This window comes from Glycine soja, chromosome 4, assembly GCF_004193775.1.
Source record: "Glycine soja cultivar W05 chromosome 4, ASM419377v2, whole genome shotgun sequence".
Taxonomy (NCBI): domain Eukaryota; kingdom Viridiplantae; phylum Streptophyta; class Magnoliopsida; order Fabales; family Fabaceae; genus Glycine; species Glycine soja.
The window spans coordinates 24,856,524-24,882,843 of NC_041005.1; the positions used below are offsets into that span (position 1 = coordinate 24,856,524).

The following is a 26,320-nucleotide window of genomic DNA, read 5'->3' on the forward strand; positions in this document are numbered from 1 at the left end:
CAAAATACAAGGCCCAAAAGAAGGAAAAACCTATTCTAATATTTACAAAGAAGAGTGGACCCAACCTTGGCCCATGGGCTCAAAAATCTACCCTGAGGTTCATGAGAACCCCAGGACCTTCTTTAGTAACTCTAGCCCAATCCTCTTGGAGTCTTCTATCCAATACCCTTGGGGGGTAGGATTGCATCATTTTTTCCTTCTAAAGAAACTCTTCTAACTTAGAAACTTTTCTTCTCACTTACTCATGATGCACAAAAGATATGATATGGACTAAGATGCAACATTCAATTTAACAACCAATACAAATGCCACTCAAGGGAGTTAGGCATGTGAAAGAATAAACATCTTCAAGCTTTTCTCCAAGCTTGAAGCTTTAGTCTTCATGTTGTTCATGTTGCTCCCCCTATCTCTAACACAATCCATCAATTACACATTGTTTATCAATTTCCAACACCACAAGTTCCCTTATGTTATAAATTCACCATTTACCTAATCCTGATAATTAAGAGCACATCTAACTATTATTATAAACCTAGTGAGGCATTCAACATTATGAACCCTTACCCTCACAACATCCATGATTCTCTGTAAGTGTAAATTTCATAACATAGACATAAATTCCAAAGTTGGTATCATTATATTACTCACAAACCAATACTATAAATATTTGAAATTAGTTTGGAGACCACTTAAGCCATAACCATCATCGCTTAAGCCACACTGCTCCTAGTAATCACCCTACCCACAACTTTGACCTTGCTTAAGCCATAACATTTCTTGTTAAAGCTACCAATCATTGCTTAAATGCTAGTGTAGACAGAGGCCATTTCAGACTTTTTCACCTACATCACTTAAGCCATAACCGTCATCGCCTATGCTACCAGTCATCACTTAAGCCACATAAATCATCACCTTAATCTAGTGCTGATAGAGGTCATTTCACCTTTTGTAAACTACCATCACTTAAGCCATGTGGGTTATGTAGAATTTTTGAAAATTTTGAATGATTAATTGCCTCTCATGGCTTCCAAGCTAAACAAAATTCAAATTTCACATGTTACCCTAAAATTTTGCAACTTTCTTGAGAAAGAATCTAAAGGAAGCAACATGGTGATCCAAGAGATTTCGTTTACTAACTATGGTTGTTGGTGCAGATGGAGGATGACCTAATCAACACAAAAGCAAGCTCCAATCAAATTTTGATTCGCGAATAAAATTTTAGATAAACCCATTCACTAGCTTCTTGGTGGGATTGGAAAAATGAACAAAGAGGTCAAAATAAGGGAAAATAAAGGTTTACCAATACAATAGCAAGCACCCAAGGAAGCTCTAGACAAAAAGAAAGACCTCTAACTGTGTAGAATTCTTTTCTCTTAGCTACAGTGGGGGATAGAAGCTTGGGTAGAGAAGAAGAAAATGAGAAAACAAGAAAGGAGGGAGAAGCTTTAGCATATAAGAGATTTGGAGTGGCTTTGGGCTTTTACTAGCCATCTATGTGATTTTCCTATACATACCCCTTCTTACATGTGCCAACGCCCAAATTCAAGTTCAATAACCATTAAAGATCCCCCAAATACAAAACACATGGAATTTCATGCAATTTTTTTATTAGTGAGTTTATTAAATAATTTAAAATTTATTTTCTTTTGTATTTTAATCAAACACTTAGCCACGCAAATAAGAAACACTATGACATTACAGTACTCACCATCATATTATGACTTGCCCCAAGGTTTTAATATATCTCCATATATAATCATGGTACTAGGTCTTAAATTTATAATTTTTAAGATAATTTTTATTAATTTGTTATGAAAATAGGCGATTCTTATTAGAAAAATTATACCCATGTCAAACCTTTTAAACAATTATTTTAGTCCATTTTTATTTAAAAATATAGTATTTATATTTTTCTATAGTTTATTTATGGTAAAACAATTCTGTTGGAATTTTTACTAATGACTAGGGATATTTTGATCATTTAACATAGGAATATCATATAACTCCTAGAAAATTGTCAAAATTTATTAAACTACCTTAATTATTATTTTATGCTTAAAAGTATATTTTCTCTCACTCCTATAATTAATTTTATAATGTTTTCCTTGATATTATATTTTATTGAAAATTTAGATATTTTTACAATTGTTTGACTTTGTTCCAAAATAATTTTCAAAATTTACAACTGAGTAGTTCTCAATATTTTGAGCTAGCTATGTCTCTCAAAATTTTACATTTCTCATTCAATTATGAAAAAATAAATACATGATAAATAATAAAACATTCAATACAATAAAATGGGGGTGTTACAATTAGAGATGAAAATTCTACTTAGACGGTACAATAGCCACAAAAATATCCATAAATAGGTAGAATAAATATTTGCTCTTTAAGGATGGATCTAGGACAAGTATTTACCCACAAAATTTAATGGGAATGGTGCGAGTGCTATAATACCCAACCTCTCCCATTCTTTCACTTATTATAAATGCAATAATTTAGTTACAATATTTTAAATTTATAATTATATATTTTATTATTTATTAATTTAATTAATAAAATGTAGTATTGATTATTGAAGTTTAAGAATTATAATATTGATCGTTAAAAATTATTATGTTTTTATGTTTAATTATGATGTATGTTTAAATGATTTAAAGTTGTGGTTGGATTATTTAATATTATGTTTGGATGATTTAAGAAGAAATTTTTAATTTAGTTGTATAAATTTTTAATTAATATTTTTTATTGATTTATAAACTTTACATATAAGCAATGTGCTAGTATGAATTTATAGGTATCCAATGGATATATGGATGAGGATTAAAGTTATTACTCGCACAAGTATGGAGACAAGTATAAATATCAAGATAAATACTATAGTATCCTACCCAATCTTACACACTATCATCCCTAGTTAATTACAAAAGCGGTCATTCACAAGCATGTAAGGGTAAACTTACTACATCCTAGATTAGGAAATAATTGTATAAAAGGATGTCTTCAATCACAATTATTACGAATATTATATACCAATTTCATATAGTTAATCATTACAAGATAGGTAGGCACACAAAACAATTAACATGCAAACTACCATGACTATGAGACAAACTTAACTACAGACAAATTTCTTAATATTTGAGTGACCAATTCAAATGTGTTTCTAGACATGGTATAACAATAATAATAGACTTCTTGGATTCAAAAAGGTTGCACATTATGTAAATCGTTACAAAATAATTATTTCATATAGAAAAGGATGTGAATGCACTTATAGAAAAGAGAGGAAGAAAATGATAAATATAATATGTAATGCGACATAAATGAGATAAATATAAAAAAAATAGTATGAGGTGCAAGGAGGGTATAGAAAAGTAAGTGAAAATTTTACATTGCATGGATAGGTAGTTAAGGAATAAATAAGCTTCCAAGATAAAATTATTCTCCATTAATCATGACTGACTGAAAAGGCTCCCTCTTTATTTCCACAAAAGTGGAGAAGTCCTTGCTCATTGGTTGTTTCCACGGTTCTCCATCCATTTGCATAAATGCATCTTTCCATTCACCACCTCTGACTTCCAATCGAATAGCTGTTGCCTAAAATTAGACCTCTACATTCAATTTCACACATGCCAAATGATGCTAATGATAACAGTCGTATATATTTATAACAATAATAATAGTTATGATCAAAGTTATCAATTAGTACAAAATGAGAGAAAACTAATTTATGTTAGCAAACAAACAAATAGGTCGGTTGCCTTTTGTCATATTCAAACTAGCTAGATAAAACATTAGGTAGTAAATTCAAAAATTTGGGAATAGATATAGGTCATATTGGCATTAACCAAGGTTTTTCTTGTGCAAGGGCAGTGCTTTAATTACTCCATTTAGTAGTCGTGGCCCAAGGCCCAAGGCCCGATGGTATATTAAGGATTGTCAAGCTCATGTGAACAAATAAAAAAAATTGCAAATTTATATGCACAATTTATAGTTTCCATATATGGAAGTGAAGGTGATAAACTAAAATACATTTCTAAAAAAAATAATATTTGAATACAATAAGTTGGGAACAATGAAATTTAGAATCTATCCACCCAAAATCATTATATTTCAAAATTCAACTAAGCATTAAAAAAATTGAGTTCATATATTTTACAATTTTGAAGTAAAAAACACAACCCAAATCACAAAGAATAAAATACGTCAAATTAATATGGTACCTGAGCTATATGCTTTGCAGAAATAAGTTCACTCATGACAAATGATGCATGCCATCCTTGTTTTAGACCAAATATTTCTAAAAGTCCATCATCAACTTGTGCTTCAACAAAGCCTCTCTAGAAACACATTAAAAAGTGTCCCATTTATAGACAGTTAAAAATTGACCAAAACAAAAATTAAATTTATCAAGCACAATTCACATTTATTTTAAAATTATCATAAATCAATGGGTGAATGGGTAATTTCCTAAGTGACATGGCATACAATAATATCATCATTAAGCAAATAAGAGAGCGAAAAGAAGAGCAGATACCAATACAATAATATAAAAATACTCAAAAATGCAGTATATTAAGATATTGATGGTCAAGTTTGTTTATGGGAGCAGCCATTTTTAAAATTTTGGATTACAATATATTCCATTTTTAATGTATTAGTTTTGACATCCCTAATTGATATAGAAATGCTACACATAATCTTATTTATGATATTCTGGATTCAATTATCACAATAAATATTTTATGCTTTTGATGTAAATAACACAAATAATGGTAGCATAAAAGTGATATAAAATCTAATTACAACTTCATTGCCAACTACATTTATATCTCACATACCAAACTACCTATCCTTTCATGCTTCATTCTCTTGTGTATTTTTCCCTATTATTGTAATATATAATACTTTCAACCATCAATGCACATAGAATTATCAAAGGAAAAAGTAGTTCAATACCTTCTCTAAATACTCAGGTGTTAAATTACCCCATGGATTTCTTCCACTTCCATAACTATGAAGGTTTAGAGCAACTATTGCTCTTACACTGAAAGCAAAGGACATAACCTTATTTAAAAGAGAGAAACCCAAAACGAAACCATAAGAACAATTGTTATCACACTAATGCATACTATAAGAACTTCAAATTTAGAAAACAAAAAAGAAAAGAGTTTGAACATTGAATATGGGAGAAACACACATCCATTGTTGGCAACTAGAATATGGTAAAAGGTAATGATGCCAATTTTGAAACACTAATCAGTATACAAATTAATATGTACTTTTCAAATTTATTTGATGAGATATACCTTGTAGGAACTGGAACCTGCTCCCATTCTGGGCAATTGAACTTTTTGACATGCATTCGCAAAATATTCTTAAGTCCCCTATTGCAAGATATTTTTGTTGAATAATTTAGTCTCATGGAACTAAATAAATAGTTATTAGGCCATTTAGAAATCCATAAACAAAAACCACATTATCATAAATAAATAAAAAATAAAATATATTGTAGTTCACGTACTAACTTAATATGGAGACAACTATAAAAATCAAGTAAAATAGTTTAACCTTAAATTAAAATAATAAATTATCAAAGCACAAAACTTGTCTGTGTACAAGTAAAAGAAAAAAGTCTCCAAAAATGTCAGAATTTTTGTAGATGATAAATTTTGTAAACTTGTGTTATGATTCTCTTATGATAATAAAAAATGGGAGGCAAAATTTTTTGTTGCACAAGTCATAATATTTCTCTTATTAAAGAAAATGGGTTTCACAAGGTGATCTAGAATGAGAAGAAAAACCATAACTAGAACCTTGTATTTTTCCTAATTTATGCTAAGGAAGGACTGCTTTAGTTTAGATATATCTAACCTAAAACCTGGATCACTAGTGCATGGTGTGAAGAACCATCCTTGAGTACAGGAGTAACCAGAGTATATAATCTACAATCAAAACAAAAAACATATTGGTCACAATCCAATATTTATTGTTACGATTGAATCTATGACATCACTTTGTCAAAATACAAATTAGTGGAATTGTCTGACCATGTAACATGAACACATAATAAAATGATATAAGAATAGTGTTCACCAAAATATGACAAATATATAGTTCTTGAAAATGACACTATGAAATTAAGGAATCTATTTGGAGAATGATGGAAATAGAGAAACTAAATATTGTGAGTTTCGTAATTTAGAAATATAAGACTCTTGTGGCTAGTGCATTAACTCCATAAAACAAAGCCATTATTTTACTATTCAAAGACACATATTCTATCTCAGTCAAGGTATATTCTAGTCAACCTCATCCTATGCATATTTGCCTGGGTCGACTAGGACATCTTTGGCTTAGCCTCAACCAACACATCGTAGGTATGGCCTTGGGTCAATACATATTTTGTCTACTTAGCCTGGACTAACATCTTCTTCTTGGCATTAGTTAGAGTATCCTTTACTTAGTTTCGATTAAAATAACTTCAATTTAGCCTTAACCAAAGTATCTTGAACTCATTCTAGACCAAAGTATCTTTGTCTCAACCTTAACAAGTAATTTCACACTTATTAATGAAATCAAATTAAATCAAACAAAACAACTTTGATTGGTTCAAATTCTATTCCTTAAAACCAAACCAAACTGACTTGTGAAACATCCCTATTAATGAAAAAATGGGTGTAAATGATTTAATAGAATTTTAATATGAAAAAATATGTTAGATTGGGGATGACTCATTACATGTTAATTAAATGGTCCATTGGATATGAAAATTAAAAAGATGGGCTACTTTGCATCCATTTAATTATATGATTTATTCAATAAAATCAATATTTTTTTTAACAAATGGATAGATATAATTGGACTTTAGATGGATGGACAAGATAATGGATAAATGGATTATTTAATTTGTCACCAAAACCCTAGCAAATCCTAAAAAGAGGTAGCCATAATTTTTTGATGCCCAGTATTGGCCATGCACAAATGAATTTAAGAAAAGCTTGTTTAACTACAATTTTGGGTCTCTTCATCCTTTCAATAACTTGATGTTTTTTATCATCTAATGTTATTTTTGGTCAGCCTCATCCCAAATGGTTATAAGTTGAGCAAACCATACGTGTATTCCTATGCAACATTCATATCCTGTTATTGATTGTTTTTTCATATCAATAATCATTGTCCATTGTGTTGCTCAACTCTATCTCCCCTACCATTCTCTCTTTCATCCAATATGTGTTTGAGCGAAGGTCGCTTCATAAAATGCCCTTCGAAGCTTGTCACACTATTTTCTTCTCCATGTAGTCTAACCCAAGGTTGGATGTGATTCCTTAAACACATCAAAGGTTGAGTGCTTTTTTTCACCAACTCTACATGTGCTCCCTCTCTCCACTAACAAGTTGGAAACAACAATGGCAAATGGATTCTAAATATCAAATTTTAGTACAATGGACTATACTTAAATGATGCCATTACTGGGCCAAATTTATGCCTATAAGAAAGAACTCTAGCTAGGTAGCTATGATTAATGTTGAAAGTGCAACATCATCAAATCTGCCACATATAAAACATATATTTTTTCCTTCATATCACATGGGAATTCATTTATATGTTTGTTTATTTGAAAAAAGTTCATGCGTTCCTATAACTTTAATAACTTTTCCATCTTTGTAGAGTCATCAATGAAGAAACTAGAGTAACATACTACCTTTTTAATGTTTTTGCTTTTCTATGGTTTAACTCTGGAATGCTTCACCAACTATCATCAAATTTTGGCTTCACCGACTTCTGCATATTAAACTTGATTTAGTCCACATTACATTGATCCCATCTAAGCCATCCTTAAAGTCCAATATGTCCTCATCCTTTTGTTAATTCTTATATGCTTCATGGGAAACTATTAACAGTTTGTGAGATTAGGCCCATGGTTGTCAAAATTGAATCGGGAAAATCAGTTTGATTGGTCAAATTAGGAACCAAGGTATCAAATTCAGTTTGTGAACTGCATGAAAATTGAGTAAAAACCATTGAACCAATTTAAAAATAAATAAAAAAATGAACAAATTTGGTGGTTCACCAATTTTGAATAGTTCTAAAAGAATTCACCAGAAAAACTGCATAAAAAATAGTTCAAGAACAAGATGAGTTATGCCCAAGAGAATAAAAAGCAAAGGAGATTTATCCCTTTAATTCTCATGCTTGAGATACAAACTTTAGTGATTATTAGTGGCATAAAAATGATAAAGATTATGAAACAACAAATTATTTCCCCCCTCAAGAGTGTCTTCTCATATCCTTTACAAGTCTCTCCTTTAGGAGCCACCATGTGATGATGTATTGGAATTAAGTTCCTCGACAACTAAAATAGCAACAACAACAATGTAAAAGGTGATTCATTTATAAAAGTGGAAGTTGGGATTGTAGTCAATAGTTCATGACAACTAAGTTCCACCATCTCAAGAACCAAAGATGTCTTATGGTTTTTAGGGTAATTTGATTGTAGTATGCTGAAGTAATTATATTATGTCTAAGGATTGTGAAGTGGGCTAGATTGTAGAAAATAAGAGTTAAAGTGAAAAACTTGTTTTGTTTTGATGAAATTGTTATATATTAAGTTATTTTTTATTTAATTTTAATTAACATAATATTAAAAATTTAAAAATATATTTTTTAATTATTACTAGTTCAATCACAATTTAACCATTGAATCTTGAGCCCATATCTTTATTATTCAATAACTAGTCTAGTTTTAAAACATTGGTTAGGCCTGACCAACCATCATCATATTGAACATGACTTGGTCCACATTACATTGGATTCCATCCCAGCCATCCTCCTCAAAGTCCAATATGACTTACTCTCTAGTTGATTCTTCTATGTTTTTCATGTCTAACTCAACCTTGTAAAATCAACCTTTAAATTAAGAACTGGCATGGTTTGATAAAGACTATTTAACCCTATGTCTAGTCGATGTATAGGATCTTAATTTTGAACAAAAGCATTGCACACAAGGCTTAACATCTATGGTGTGGACAAATATGGATGGGTGGCATTTTTTTTAGGGTAAACTCAAGGTATCCCTCGACAAAGATCCAAGGACTAATCCCTTATGATACTAAGATCCATTTAAGGGGTTGATTTCTCCCAACGGATGTTTTCCATATGCATAGACCAAGGATCGAACCCATGACCAAATGCTTAAGGAACAACATTATTTGTCAACCATGCCACACCATGTTCGTAGACGGGTGACCTAATAACAATACCACTCACAGTTTGGAATATGCATTTAGAGCATAAATGCAGGTGGCTCAATAATCTTTCTAAGATAGACTCTAATAACATCTTAAACGTTTTTCTTAAAGTCTAACTTAGTACCAAAAAACCTACTTGTAAGGTGAGGATTGTCCATGCTTTATAAAAACTACATTGACCATATCTTTAGTCATTGAGATCCCAACAATAGGCAAACCACATCTTGTAATTATGGTATTAGCAAATTTGTGATTTTGGTATTACATTAATTCTATAAAGGGTATATTATCTTTTTAGTTCTTAAAATTTTTAGAATTTTTGTTTTTAGTCCTTGAACTTTTTTTCTAGCCCTTTAACCTTTTTTTATTTTTACTTTTAGTCTCTTAAATTTTTCTCCATCCTTACTTTTGGTGAGACAAAGTCCCTCTAGAAGCTAATATTTTAATGATGACAAATCACTATGAAGCAAAACCACGAGTGATTGAACTTAGCAACTAATGGTTGCTTTAAAGTGATCTTTATTAAGATATGGCATATTCAAAAGCATAGCACAATTGTGAATCACAGGTCTATAGTGAAAACTTTTCATGGCATAGATTTTGTAGTCAGAAGCATGACTACCAAAAAGAGAGTTATTCAGAAGCTGGAAAAGATGTCATGTTTTCTAGGTCTAAGCATAGATATTAGAATTTGTGTATGATCAGAAGCATGATGTTGGAGATAACTTAAGTCAAGGGGTAGATATCAAAAGATACACATGGCTCAAGGATCATAAGAAGTTTCACTGCGAGATTGTTAGTGATGACATGCATCAGTGCTTGGACAACTCTAATTACAATGTTGTAAGTTCCTAGTGATCTTTGATAAATTTTTAAGTCATAAGATCCAAAGGAAGAAAAATTTCCTAGACAAAGAACCAACCACCAAGTAGAAAGAAGATTGTTGTACATTGAACTACAATAACAATGCATCTCAAGAAGACAAATGTAGAATTAATCTCTAGAAGACTTCCCATGATTTGAAATTTGAAACCATGTGGAAACCACTAAGAGAATAACTAGCACTCAACGAATCTATCTCAATGGATATTCCTTCAATGTATATATTTAAGAGTGCAAGCTAGATGACACCGTAGCAAGATTAGAGATAAAAAAGACAACACAAATGAGTTATATGATAAAGGTTGAAGATGTGAAGAACAACTAGCTATAAGAAGTTGGACAACTCATGCAACATTTGAAAATTGAATTCAATCTCCAATAGCCACAACAACGACTAGCTCCAATCTCACTCTATATACTGAGCAAATTAGTTGAAGCAACTTGCAAGGAAATGTTTCCAAAAGATAAGGCAAATGTTTCCACAACAACGGCTAGCTCCAATCTCACTTCTATGGAACTTCCTTAGTCAAAACACTTTAGGTGGAGCCAATAGTGACAAATCCAAAAAAGTGTGAGTCCACCCCCAAGGTTTAGAGGGAAATAACTTAGAAGGGTAATCAAGGGACTGCTACTTCTGAAGGTTAATGGGAACTCAACAGGTGTTGTGTGAGTCCAATAGCAATTGCTACTGAGAGTATAAATCTTGGAGTCTTTTTGAAAGAAAACTTGAGAGGAGTTTGCAGAGCCTTAGAGAATACTAAAGTAAAGCCTGAATAGGAATTTTGAAAGAATACTAAAAGGAAGCTTGAAGAGGCTCTGGAAGAGAAGACTTAGGGTGAAGCCTAAAGAGGTTTTGTGAAAGAATAATTAGGATGAATTCAAGAGAGGCTTTTCAAAAGTAATACCCAGGTGGAGCCTCCAGAGGCTAGGAGATTATTGGTTGTAAGGAGCAAGTGGATACTTCAAGAAAGAAAGAATACCATGATTGGTCTTAGTGGAAAACCTATAGGTTAGGTATTGCCATAACCAAGGTTGGGATGAACTAGTATAATTCCTTGGTGTGTTGTTTCCTTGTTTAGTGCATCTTGTTTATCCTTGCTGCTATATGCTTAAAGTTTGTTTTAGAAAAACAATATTTTGAAAAGTATAACTCTAATTTTTTATCAAATTTTTTTCATGAAACAATATTATCATTTAAAAGCAACAACTACTTTAAGCAAAATAATTTGTTATTTAACATAATCTGAGATTTTAAAAGTAAGTTCTGAAGCAGTAAAATACAAGTTTACTTTGAAGATTTTAACTTAGAATATTCTTTTATCCAATTACTTCTGAAGGAAAGTTATTACTTCTTTGAATCTTTTGATTTCCAAGCAAGAAGCTTGAGAAGAACAAAAATCAAAAGCAAAGCATGCTTGTGATGAAAAAATTAGCTTGATCAATGTTGGTGTCACTATTCAACCTTTCTTCTAGTAAATAGCGGTCTCACTTCAATTTTTAGCCCCTTCTATAAAAAATTTAGGACAAAACAGTCAAGACTAAAAATAACAATACAAAGTTTAGAGATTAAAAACAAAAATCCTAAAAAATTTAGGGACTAAAAAGATAATTGTCGATCCCTTCTATAAATCTTATTGTCTTTGATATGCTATTTAAACATAAGAATTTCATGGAATGTCTCTTTTTTTTCATCTTCTAAAATTAAGCAATCTTGAGAAGGAACATTGTCTATAAAACATATTCACCGTCATGACTTTTAATAGTCAATCAATACCTTATTTGTAATTGGACCTTGTGCAAGATAAGGTTTTTCATTCCGTAAATGATGAAAACCATAAGCCACTTGGGCATCCATTCCTGTAAAATGAGAAAAAAAAACAATAATTATTGCTCTAAAATAAAAATTAGAAATTCATATAAGGTACCTAAAAATAGTATCCATCCTAAATCAACACCAAAGTGGATAATTCATGAGTTTGTTTGCAAGAATTTTGGATTTTTTATTTTTGTAAAAGATATTTTTCATCTATTATTCACTAAAAGTATTTTTATGATTAGCAACATAAAAGTTCATTTCGATGAAGTTCTTTATAGAAAAAAAATATGAAATTCATGTCTATTAGGAGAATAGAGCAATAGACTATTTGTCCATTGTATTACACTTTTGTAATGTAATACTTTATTATATTGTAATAATTATACTTTGGTTACAACACACTTAATTAAGTGTTGAGTTAGATAGTTAAGTTTGGTTGCAATACATAACCAAAAAGAAATTATCATTTTAATCATAGTTAGGAACTTTGTGGAGACATGATTAGAAAGAATACCTTTGTAATCAAGTGTTACTACTAAGATAAAATCCTATTGAGGTAGGGACTAGATATAGTCCAAGAATTGAAGAGTAAATTAGTACACAAACTTTGTATGCAATATCCTTACCTTGCTTCTTAGTTGTCTACAATTGCCTTACTATCTGTAGCTTTTGAACCATTTTTTATTTTTAAAACCAAGTATTTCTCAAGGAAAATTAAGTTTTGATTATTGAAATGAATTTTGTAAGTATTTGATATAACTGAAAATTTTCAAGTCAGGCAAAATTGAGTTCATATTTCAAAAGTAGTGTTTAAGTATGTTGTATCAATAAAATCAACTTTTGTTCACCACCAAAAGCAACATTTTTAACAAATATTTTTGGAAGACCAACTTCTTAACACTTAGACAAATTTTAATTATGCTTCTTAAGATTATTCAAGTGTGATAATGATTTTTTCTTACTCCCAATAAATTTCTAATAACCAGAATCATCTTGAGCAATCAATATCAAAAGAAATCATAACAATCAAGGGTCGCTATTGAACCCCCTACTAGTAACTCTCATTCACTTCAAATAACATTTTTCATTTTATGTGAGAACCTATAAATATATGCTATAAAAGTAAGGATAGATGATCAAAGATTAAAAGTTAGCTAATAATGAAAAGAATACTAATAAAATTCATGAACATCTTTTTTTTAATCATGAGCAATATTCAAATACAATCTAATGGTCTATATTTGGTAATCTTATTTCTCAGAGTTCTTACATTACACAGTTTCATGTATTCTTTATTTAATACAATAATACTAGATACATACCATATCATATAACAAACAAATAACTAATTAATGAATATCGATAAAATAATTAGCTAATTTTAATTAATAATGTCATACATTAAAATATTATTCCTAAAATACCCATAAAATTAAATGATTTAAGTATTAGTTATATTTAATCAAATTATTTTGAATTCATGAAATAACACACTTACTTGCACGAAGAATGAGTGAGAGTCTCATTAATAGACATCAAAGAAAATTAAGTGTAAAAAAATTATAATTAAATACATATGAAAATGAATTTATACTTCTTATAAGACCACAAAAATGTATTAATTTATTTCTTATATAAAAGTAAGAGATGGTATATTTATTCACGCATACGTAAATTCATTTGGAAAAGAAAAACGTAAAATATGAGGCATATACGTAATCTTATTTCTCTTCAATGAATCATATCCCAATTGCATGAACCTAAGTAATTTGCTTGAGCTTCTAAAACCATAATTTAAAAAAATTATAGATCTTAAAGGAAAGGTTAGGACTTCAAAATTCAAGTAGCATTTTATAACAATTGAAAAATGCATTCTTAAATTACCCTTATATATGAGCGTCAAGAAGCGAGTAATTGGTATTTTATTAATGCTACCTAGACATATATTCTAGTACAACAACATAAGTCTCGATTATTAATACCAACTATGAAAAGAAGCCTCTAACATGTTTTAAAAAACCCATTTTAGGCAACAACATACTACGAACATAAAAGCCAACAGTACCTATACTGAAGTAATTGTAGAACACGCCTTCGTAACATATAACATTCTCAGACAATTCTCCCTCAAATTCTAAGCCCTTCGGTCACAAGAAACTTTATACATTAGACATAAAAAAAAATATACTAAGATATTGAGTTTAGAAAATTTGAATGACAAAATATCTTATAAAAAAAGTAAATGTTGTGCAATAGCATTATACTTGTATGTCGAGTCATTATAAACATGTGAGTACAATGGAAGCAATTATTTAGAAGATTGACAAGTGAATTTCACATTAAAGAAAGACAAAATTATGTCATTCTCTTTGACGAACAAGATTATGATTACTTCAATTGCACGAGTTATATAAAGTCCTCTATATTAATTCATTGACAAAGTGTTTATCATGACTAGAACCAATTCCAAGATGGATGAGTTTGTTTAACTTTTGTAACAATTATCTTAAACACAAATGGCTCTTAAAATAACTTTTTCAATTAAATTATTCCTCGAATAAATTGTTTGTGTTGAAATATCACAAATCAAATTAAACTATATTTATTTTTAATTAATAATTCTAATTGCTAATAATATGTATAGCTTAGATTTTTTTTTATTAATTAGACTCATTATACTTTTGTGTAAGACATAAATATTTTTTTTAATTTTTATTTTTATTCAATAATTGTGTTTTATATTATTTGTGTATAAGGTATAAAGCACACAAGGGCAAAAGTGTAGGGTTTTTTATCTCTCATTTATATAGAGAGAGAAAGAAAGGTAGATTGGTTTGTTGGTAGGATTGGTTTGATGGTTAAGGAAGAAGAAAACGGAAAAGTGGTGGGTTGAAATCCTTTTACTAACAAAAGACTAATAATTAAAATTTAACATTTGTCCGTAAAAAATAAAAAAAAAATATCATTTTAATAATAGTTTAATCTCAGTTAAACCAAATGCATTACCAATTCTTTTTTTCTTTTTAGACCCAACACTGTCAAAATCATATGCGTTTTTCAACACTGCTACTTGCCAAAAACAACAATTAGTAAAGAAGCCTACCTAATTAATAGTACGACTAGTTAAAATAAATATATGACAAAAAAAATAGGCCAAAACCTCATCAAGTGTGAACTCTATTGTATGCTTCAAAGAATGCGGTGGTTCTATTATTGTACCTTCTGGCATTGAAAGTGAAAGTCGCCAACTGCATAAAAGAAATATAATAGCAGAAAAGTTATGCCTAATTGATTTGTGAATTACAATCATGGTTTTAAATTGTAGTTCTTGTTTAGGTCACAATCATAGCTGCTTTATAATTATAAAAAAAAAAAACAAATATGAACAATTACTATAAATTTAGGTTAAAGCAAGAAAACATTAATTAAAATATATAAAAATATAATTAGGTTGCAAATTATAATATAAAATCAGAATCATAACATTGGGGACATCATTGCAAAGAAAACATTAATTAAAATATATAAAAATATTAGGAAACCAAACATTAATTAAAGTCATCCATGTTAGCATAAATATGTGTTATGAACTTCTAATTTATTGCAGTCATGCTTACCACATGAAACATGCAAAGCAATAAGAAAGTCAAAACATACTTTAAACCAGTGTTACCTTACCCACTAAAAAAATTAAATCAGTTTAGGAACATATGAACTACAAATGAAGCATTAAAATTTGGAAAATTTTCTAAGTAAAAGTTTAATTTACTAACACATCAAATCCTATAACCTACACGACTATATATATATATATATATATATATATATATATATATATATAAAGTTATTCTTCATCCTAATCATTGATTTTCTTTAAATTTAATTATTAAGATTAACTACTCATTACAACCCGTAGATTTTAAGAAAATAAATATTAAGAATGACAAGTAACTCTTTTAGGATATAGGATTATTCTTGGAGTAAGTTAGTCCAAATAAATAATTTCAATTAGCTTAGCATATAAGTATCTCATTCCCTATTTAGTGTGTTCATACCATTCTTTGAGTACTAGAATTAAAAACACAAAAAATTGAAGAGTATAAGAAAATATGCTGAGTAAATAGTGAATTTAGTCATTAAATTTGTATCTTGTTATCACTTTAGTTCTTAAAATTAAGAAAAATTCAAATAAATCTCTATAATTTTGTTAGGATTTAATTTGAGTTCCTTAAATTTTTTTTTTCATTTTGGTCCCTTGTTTGTGACTTGAGTGATAATATTAATCGAAAAAGTTTAAAGACTAATATGAGAAGAAGAAAAAATATTAATTTTAGAGATTTGAATGAAATCCTAAAAACAAGATGGAGTGCCATGATTAAAAAAATATCCGTGTCTCTTAAGTATGTGGTCAGAGCTTCGATCTTTGATTCGTATTTATGGGGAAAAAATATGTTAAGAAAGGTCAGACCCTTAACTAGATCTCAGTATGGTATCTCGATGGATTAGTCCTAAGTTTTGTGGCCAAGGGATACCTCATATTTATTAAACAAAACAAAAATAGAATTCTAAAAAATTTCAAAAACTTACTTGAGTTTTGTTTTATTGTTTCAAGGACCAGTGACATATAAATTTGGAAACTAAATTGAAGATTTACTCAAATATATGCGAATTGTAACCCGAGATTAGAAATTATCATCTATATTATTGTAGTCAATTCACAATTTACAATAGAATAAGAGGATCCCAAGAACAAATCATTATATTATAATTTCTTCATAGTTGTGCCACAACATTTATATAATCCTACTCCTTTGCTAATCAACATAGGTAATTTTTTTAAAAAAAATATAATTTGTAAAGGCCAACTTAAAGAAGTCTACCATACTTCAACGTGCAAAACTGTAAGATAATATATACCTATCCAAACGACAAATTGGACCGATGCTAGCCTTGTAAAGAGTTCTCTTAATGGCTGCCTTCCATGAAAAAGGAAATGAACCACCCTGGTAATACCAAATAGATTAAAAGTAAATATTATTTGACATTATAATCAAGATTCATTTAACACACAATTTCCAAGCATGCGAATTTACCCAACCAAAACTCCTAGACAAGTCATTGCCTGTACCAAGTGGTATGATCCCTACTGGAGGAATAGGTTCTCGTCCTTGTTCGTGAAGTTTTGTGAGACATCCTAATACCCAACCAACACTACCATCACCTCCGGCTACCTATCAAATCAATACATAGATTCATCCGCCATATATGGATAAATACACTTGGACAAAAATTTCTATTCTACACCTAATAAGAGAAAGAAAATAAATAAAAATATATGTAAGATATTCAATATATAGGTATGGGATGTCCAAATATCATCAACCCACCATATATGAGATACATACACATACCAAAATTAATATAAAACAATGAATTAACTTATTTTTACTCAATTGTCTATCACTTCTGTTTATTTTTAACTTTATGTCAAAGTGGAAAAAAGTAAAGTCCGAAATTCATCTTTGTGGGATTTGCTGACAAACACATTTCTTTGTGGGATTGAAAACCCCCTATCCTTATCTAAAAGAACCTTTGATGTTGGCCATATAGTTCTCGCACATGTCCCTTGCTAGCTAGCCTTTGTAATTTGGAGAGACCAAATTTAGCTTTTACATTCTTAGTGACGTGTGTGTGCCAACAAAATTTTCTAGAGATGAATTTGAATCTACCCACTAAGAAAAGAGAATGAAATAACTAAACTTTAACTTTGTATTATAACTAAATATGTATGCATAGTGAGGGAAGACCAAACTATGAGATTTTATATTATAAATTAATTAGTTAACGTGTGAGGTTCAGTAAACCCAAGAATTGTGCATTTATCATGTGAAAACAAAAGCATATTGAAGCACACTTGTGAAATAGAACATACCATAATCCTTATTCTTTTACGAGTTTCTTTGGCACAAGAATCACCAAGACCGGTCAACATCTCCAAACAACCTAGCCCATATTGGAGAAATTCATGAGGCTTCACATCTAACATGTCTAAAACCTGCGGTGAACTTCATATCAACCATAATAACATCAATGCATAAAAAAAAAAAAAACAATAATGCAACAATCATATATTACGATCATGCATTTAGTTAGTAACTTGGAATAATAAGAAAAATCAAAATTGTAAACAAATGGTCAACACTTTGTCAGATTCTGAACCAAAGCTATAAGGGAAAAGAAGTAAACCAACATATTTACAGTTCGGGGTGGATTTGAGTTGTATTAAATTCAAATTTTGTAGATGAAATATGATATTTAAATAAGAAGCCAACTAAATTTTTCAGTAGAGTGACAAAATTAATAAATATTTTAACCCAATAATAGAGTAAAAAAATAGAAAGAAAAGAAGTAAACTAGAAACTTGGTTCTAGGATGTGAGTTCAATTGATAAACATTGGTTTTTACACAGTAAATTAATTAGTAATGATATACATTATTATACAAATTAATAAACTTATAATAATTACATAAAATAATTATACCTTTTGTAAGGTAAATCAACTTATTCTACTCTTTCATAGAAATTCTCGTTTAACTATTCTAATATTTCAAATACATAATTTGATTTTGTTTATAAAAGAATCTTACATTCAATTTATTTTCTCGTTTGTTTTAATTTACTATTAGTATATATGGAAAAAATCATACAAATAAAGATGACTATGATAAGTGATAGTATAAAAAAATATGAATATATTTTTTTTATTGATATTATTAATTTCAAACTTGGTATGGTCAGAAATGAAAGAAGAGGGCAATGCTGAGTTAAAATTATAATTTAAGAACAAACCAAAACAACAAAACTTGTAATCATGTTTAATTATTATGCAAAGAAGGATAGAGATAATGAGATAATGACCTGTTCTTCACTCATGAGATGTTGGAGCCTTTCCTTGAGGAAAGGGCCATGGCGACCGCCGCTGCGAGGGTTGATGAAAACAATCATAGGCGTGGACGGTGCCACCGCTTTGTGGTCGTCTTTGCTACGAATGCAAAGGTTCTCACCGGCGGTGGGGTCCTTGAACATGATAGAATCGCGCATTGCAAAGCGAAGGTATTTTGGCATCGTCAGATTTTTCCTCAGCTCCTCCTTATCCACATGAGTGCCACTTGAAATGCCGCATCCTCGCAATGACTCCACGATCGATGATGATGACTTTATCGGTACCTTGCTCGTGTCTCCAGTTGTTGATGACGACGGTGAGTCCATTGTTTTTGCTCAGATCAAATTCAGGAAAAAAAACTATTCGATCTGATGCACTAATTTATTAGATGCATTTGTTGAATGAGATGCTTCTATATGGAATGGGAAGGGATGGCGAAGGATGGTTTATTTTATTTTTGTTTGCTTTTTTAGTGGTTTATCGATACAACGGTGGCGATTGGCCTGGCGCTTGGCCAAGAACAACGTCAAATGGAGGTTTCCATGTAAAAAATGTTGTTTTGTTCTTTCTATGCCTTTGCGGTTTTTTAGATGTACGTCTATACTCGTGGTCAATAGTAAAGGCCCTCTCACATGCTCCCTAATTACAAAATGCTTCTTATGCTGTCATCGAATTTCATGTTCTGTTCATTGAATAGAGTACGCTTTTATATATATATATAATTAAGAATTATATATATATATATATATATATATAATTAAGAATTATATGAAATTATATTTTGTAATAATTAGTTTATCATTTGAATCTTGGATTCTATTATATAACAAATACAAGAGAGATAGAGATAATATCAATGAAATGCAAAATCAATTAAATTTATAAATACTTTAACCAGCTATTGTTTTCTAAGTAGGGGCATTCACGAGTTCGGTTCATTACTACAAATGTTAAACTGCTGACGTTAAAAGTAATAACGTTAACATTAATTTTAATAAAATTGATATTAAGTTAAACCACACAATATCGGTTTTCTAAAAAATGATGTTGCATAATAAGAAATAACAAAAAAATGTAAAACATGTACATAATAATATCAATTTTTAGAAAAACTGATGTAATTGTGAGTCAAACGCAACATTGATTTTTAGAAAATCTGATGTTGGTGAGCAAAAAACAATATCGATTTTATGATAACCGATGTTGTTTTTTGGAATTTTTTTAATATCCTATTTTTGTTTTTAATTATTCCAAATTAACCTGTAATTTGAAAAACAAAACCAATCCAGATAGTTTTCAGACAGTTTTTACTAGACAGTCCATAATAATTGAATATTTACTATGAATTAAAAGAAATATTTAAAGTTATAAAAATCAATACATAAAATCAATTGTAACCTAATCTAAATTAACATAACTCTACAATTCAAAAATTACATAAACACCTACTATTTCATTTTAAACTTTTAGATAATATCTTGTCCAATGAATGTGAATTGTCTTCATTCTCGCTGCTTCCAATAGTCTTGGATCAGTAAAATACTGCATGATATAATAAAGCATAAGTTAATAAGTATAAATAATAACAATTATAACAAATTGAATTAGGTTTGAAGTAAACACTTGCCATTTCCCAATTATCCTTGAAACCTCGTAAGACTATCGTTGACATTCAATGCATTACGTAGTACTCACACTCAGTATTTCCTTTTTGCTTATTACACTAATTTGAATAGGATATTTAGATATTCAAAGTTAACCAAAAATTAGTGTACAAAGTGATAAAATTTAATTTTTAAGGCAACAAACATTGTTTAAATCACTTACTTTAACTACAATCCATCTAGCAATACGCTTGGATTTACTTTGTTGACTATTGTCGAATCCTTTCAAAGCACTATTCAAGAGAAACATGCATGCGTATTGTTCAATTAAAATATTGATGTTCCCAACTAATGATAATGTAAATGTATTACAAAATATAACTGACATGTTAATTAATAATTTATTTCAAGTTGTTGTTGGGCCTATTGTGCAACGAAGAAAACCAGATGACAACATTGTCCTTAAGACATATAACAACCATTTGTCAAGGTGCACTACAGTGGAGAACATTAAGTTATTATAGTGCATACATTATTTAAATTCATTTGTTCAGTTTAAGTTACCCATTCAACTAGGCTCTAGGTACACATCCCTCTGTGAAATATGCATTCAATTCTTAATATAATTTTCTGATTCAAATTGTGATTGTCTAGATCTCTATATGGACTGTGACTTGAAAAATCCATACACAGAGGCATTCCCTGCTTGCATACTTGTCTCAATCATATGTTTATTGTTGTTAAAATAAAGTAAATTATGTATGAATTTAAAACAATCAGTTAGCTAATTTACAATAATGTAAAGTGGCTAACAGAATCCACAATTGTATAACAGAGATGCTCAGACATTGACCACCGCATGCTATTTCAGAAAGATCTCCATGCTTTATGTACCACGGAAAGTTATCATTATACACCCCAAACACAGTAGCATCCCAAGACACCTACAACAGCTTGAGAAAAAGCTGCGAGATGGTCAATGTCATCAGGTATAGGGGATCGACATCAGGATCCAGCCTATCTACAAGTTTTGCTGGCCCTTCAGTTTTCTGTTTATCCTACAGAATTAATAAACATAAGTGAATGACAGTGAACACTTTAATTGTAACAAATCCTTTTTTCAATAATTCTTAAAAGCAACAAAATGAAATACATATTCTGACAAATGCTTTACAAGATGTGTCGCCCAAGCAAGGAAGGTATTAAGTGTTTGCCCCACTAACTGAACCTCTTGAGTGGATATAAGAATGTGAGCATCAACATTTCAAACTTCCTCAACATCGACCTTGACTTGATCATTGCCCAAAGGGATGTTGTAAATGATGGTCGACCCCTCATAAACTCTTCCAAGGGAAACTAGGCGAGGAGGATTTTCATTGACATACAACCCACATTTCTCTGAGTCACTTGTGTTTGGGTCCTGCCTTGAGGGATTGACACAACTTTCCTTTGTGATGATACAAGTAGCAGAAGGACCAACCTGAGGCTCAGGAGGCAGTACAAGTCCCTATGATTGCATCTGCGACTAAAACTGGGACTACATCTGGCTGAAAGACAACATTAGTTGTTGAGTCATGCCAATGTGACCAGGGGTTCAGTGAAAGTCACGAAAACAACATCAATTTTATAAAAAAGATAACTTTTACAATGTCTCATTTTCAAGGATTTTTCAAAGAAAGTGTAAAAACACCCTATTACAATACCCAAAACACAAGAGACACTAAGAAAAAATCAAACTAATTAGGAGAAAGGCTTAGAATTCAAGAATACCTCAGAGAAGTTACGAAAAAAGGATTGAAGGCTTGTTCTCCATCGAATGCTTGAGGTGGATTTTGAGGATTCCACTCCGATTAAAATGTTCCTCTCCCTGTGGTGTTCAACGGAAAGCAACAACGGCTCGTGGTGGCCACTGGTGGTCGTGGGTGGTGGAGAAGAAGGTTTTAGGGTTTGGGTGGGCATTTGGATAGGAGGAGAGTGAAAAATCCTATTTTTCACGCTGAAAAATGTAACGCCCTAAAATTTCACTAACTATAAATTGGTGTTTAATTGTATTTATCATGTTATTTGATTATATGATTGACTTGAATAAGTTGAGGTATGGTGTAAATTAGTCATGTGTGATTTGCTTGATGTGGATGTTGAGTTATGTTGAGTTTTATTAACCTAAGTTGAAATTATGAGATTTTAAATTTTATCCAAACCTATTCCAGTAAAGTCATGATCCTGAATTCATTAATCGATCGTCTACAAAATTGGACTGAAGGTTTCTAACCCATATCCCCATGGTTCAACCGTTAGGATTTGAAAAATAACAACGTTTCACCTCTTGCTTAGCACAAGAAGCACGCTAAGCGCAATTCCAACCTGAGAGAGAATTGTGCTGAGCGCGAATTGTCGCACTTAGTGACAAAAATGGACTCCTGCTTAGTGAGACAAGCTTGTTAAGCGAGATCTGTAGATTATAAATACATTCTTTAGCGTGAAAAACATGATTTTCACTCTTTTTCTCTCCAAACCCCCAACCAAGCCATACAACTCTCCCTCCACCACCCACACGACCACCGGTGGCCACCGTTGCTTGCCGCCGAACAACCACCATAGTGAGAGAAACATTTTAATCGGAGCAGAATCCTCAGAATCCACCTGAAGGATTCAATGGAGAAAAATCTCTCAATCCATTCTTTTGTAGCTTCTCTAAGGTAATCTTGACTTCTAAGCCTTTCTCCTAGCTAGTTTGAGCTTCTCTTAGTGTCTCTTGTGTTTTGCATATTGTAATAGGGTGTTTTTACACTTCCTTTGAAAACCCTTGAAAATGAGACGTTGTAAAAATTATCTTTTTATAAAATTGATGTTATTTTTGTGACCTTTGCTAAACCCCGGTCGTATTGGCGTGATTGGAATTTCAAAATGATGTCTCCTTTTGGTAGAATCCGAAACACCCCTTAGCCCTTTATGTTTTGAAAGGGGTAATTGACCCCAAATGTTGTTATTAACCTTATTTTTGAAATCTATACTAAATTTCCTTCGATTTGGTATATAGAACCTTGCTTTTGGATCGTCGAACGTGAACAAGAGAGGTCTCTGAGCGACATAAAGAGAACTAACGGAAAGCTCATGATAAGTGAGTGAAGTTTATTATAATTTATGACTTTTGATACCATTGGGTCAGGGAACCTAACTATGGGGATGTATGCCTATCCATGTTGCATGCTGGTTTTGAAGAAAAATAATGTTTTTGACTAATGGGATGTGATACGTCTGTTATTGATAAATGACATTATTGTTTTTATTAGACTTGTGTTGTTTGAAGACCTGGGGAGTGTGAATCCAAAGTATGAACTATATATGTATGTATGAGCGGAATGTGATTTACTGATGATATTTTTATTGATGATATTAATTGATATGAGGTGACATTGATGGTTATGATAATGTTGCTACAGAATGATGTTGTTATTGAATATGATATTGATAATAATTGATACGAGACAATGTTGGTGTTTGTGATAATATTGATATGAGATGATGTTATTATTGATGATTATCTTGATATGAGATGATGTTGTTGTTGTTGATAATGTCATTGAGATGAGATGATGTTGATGTTTGAAATGACATTGAGATGATGTTGATGTTGAGAATGACATTGAGATGAGATGTTGTTGATGTTGAAAATGTCCTTGTGATGATGTATGTTGTGTATGTACATGGGGGTGCAGTGACCATGATGGATATCCCTGGTGGGGGAAATAAAGTGATTAAAGAGTTTTAAGCATCTCTGGAGAGGGATGGCTTAGAATCTTTAATTATCCACAGTAAATGCATTGATGGTGCCCATGTTTCATACTTCATATTGCATGATGATAGTATAAATTTTGTTAGTAAGTACTTGTAGTTTCTCATGAGGGGAAATACTTGTACCTGGGGGATGTCACTCGGTTTGGAACTCCCTTGAGATTCAGACTGATCACCATGGGGTGGGGGGGGGGGGGGTTTCCTATGCACGACAGGATGACCTCGAGACTTGCTGCCTAATTTTCCTAAGTGAAAGTGTCGTGCGGACACGCTTAGGCTATTTCCTGATGAATGATACCACATTGCATTTGAGAGTTGAGGTCAGGTGCATGCATCATACTGAGCATGATTGACTGGAATTATGGACGGATGATAACTACTTGTTGAGTGTATGTTGGACTAATGGATGTTTGTGTATGATTATGGTATTTGTTAATGTTTTCTTACTAATCATGGTCATTTGATTTTTGTGTTAATTTCTTTTATAATAAACTCACCCTTGCAATTTTTGTACCATGTGGTTGGTACTTGTGATGATCATAAACCTTCGTTCGTGGGAGTAGATGGACAACAATAAAGTACATGAAGTGAGATTCTTTTGTGGAGCCGCCAAGCTAACGCGATGACGTTGGGATTATTTTGGGAGAAAGTTGTATTTTGTTAATCAACTGCTCCGTAACTTATTCTATAATTCTAATTCTTTATGAATTGAGGATGCAAATCAGATTTAATTATAAGTATGAACTAATTTACTTTCATTTATGTGAATGATGTGTACTAAGTTAATATATATATATATATATTCATCTAAGTAATTGTGCATTGTTTGGTGAATGTATATCGGGAAAAATTTACTTTGATATTTTTCATACAAAAATTAATGAAGTTTTCATTTAAAAATTGAAATTTACGTGGTTTAGAGTGGTGATATCATAATGACAAGGCGGGTCGTTACAAAGAATATATTTATAATATGTAGATCTTGCTTAGCGAGCTCGTCTTGCTAAGCGAGGGTCCACTTTTGGCGCTAAGTGTGACCTTTTGCACTTAGCGGAATTTCTCTAGGGTTGAGATTTGCGTTGAGCATGATAATTCGCATTGAGCACAATTCCTCTTGCACTAAGCGTGACAATTCACGTTTAGTGAAATTCACTTTGAGGTTGGAATTGCACTTAGCACGTTTTTGGCACTAAGGAAGAGATAAAAAAATTCCTTTTGCAAATCCCAATGGTCAAGCTGTGGGGACATGGGTTGGAAACCTACAATCCAAATTTGATGATGATCCAACGGTTAACAAATCCAGGATCACAGGTTTACCAGAACAAGTTTAGATAAAATTTGAAATCTCATAATTTCAACTTAGATCAATAAAACTCCACATAACTCAAAATCCACATCAAGGAAATCTCACATGACTAATTCATACCATAAATCAACTCATCCAAGTCAATAATAAAAAGAAAATAACATGATAAATAAATTTAAACATTGATTTATAGTTAGGAAAATTTCAAGGCGTTACAATTGTAGTCACTAATGATGAGCCCACTATTCAATTGAATATTTCTTTGACATTGGCTATTTGGAGAGAATAAGACCGTGTCAACATGTTACCTTGCTCAGTTGTGGAGTTAGAGGTTGTTTCAAAGAGCCTCAAACCATACATCCAGAATTGATCAGGATGTTCTAGAGGAACTTTGAGTTTCAAGACAGGAAGTACATCATTTACAGATTTCTTGGAAAGACATTCTTTCTGTCTATGGAGACCATTGCATAGGTCATTGGTTGTATTAGGAAAGGCACCAAGTATCATAGTGATTGGGAGAAGACTTATGTGAACCATGTTCCTAGGGCCCTATACAAGGAGAACCTTTCCTAGGTAAGAGATAAGAAGAAGGTTGAGTACAACTTCTTGTGTAAGGAAGCAAAACTTTGGCAAAATATCTATAACAAAAGCTTTCTGCACAAGGTAGGGTCCAAGGACTCTATATCTGACTTGCACAAGTTCATCCTCTTTTATCTCAT

General features: G+C 31.1%; 1 protein-coding gene across 1 annotated transcript; it reads right to left on the reverse strand.

Annotated features, from left to right (window-relative positions):
* Nucleotides 1–3,441: 3,441 nt before the first annotated feature.
* LOC114408146 (diacylglycerol kinase 7-like) lies at nt 3,442–19,459 on the reverse strand. The gene is made up of 12 exons (XM_028371245.1): nt 18,872–19,459; nt 17,885–18,007; nt 17,046–17,183; nt 16,870–16,955; nt 15,113–15,200; nt 14,018–14,093; nt 11,911–11,993; nt 5,878–5,948; nt 5,313–5,390; nt 4,963–5,050; nt 4,227–4,343; nt 3,442–3,600 (listed from the first exon to the last, which is right to left on the reverse strand). The coding sequence occupies exons 1-12, from the start codon at nt 19,220–19,222 to the stop codon at nt 3,442–3,444; spliced, it is 1,458 nt and encodes a 485-aa protein (XP_028227046.1). The 5' UTR covers nt 19,223–19,459.
* Between the last annotated feature and the right edge of the window lie 6,861 nt (nt 19,460–26,320).

Excerpts from the sequence above, each read along its gene's own strand:
- LOC114408146 (XM_028371245.1), bottom strand. The coding sequence starts at position 19,222 with ATGGACTCACCGTCGTCATCAACAACTGGAGACACGAGCAAGGTACCG. Across the intron at positions 14,094-15,112 it reads TAGAGTTCACACTTGATGAG|GGCTTAGAATTTGAGGGAGA; the intron begins GTTTTGGCCTAT and ends TTGTGACCGAAG. Across the intron at positions 11,994-14,017 it reads CTACAATTACTTCAGTATAG|GAATGGATGCCCAAGTGGCT; the intron begins GTACTGTTGGCT and ends CTCATTTTACAG.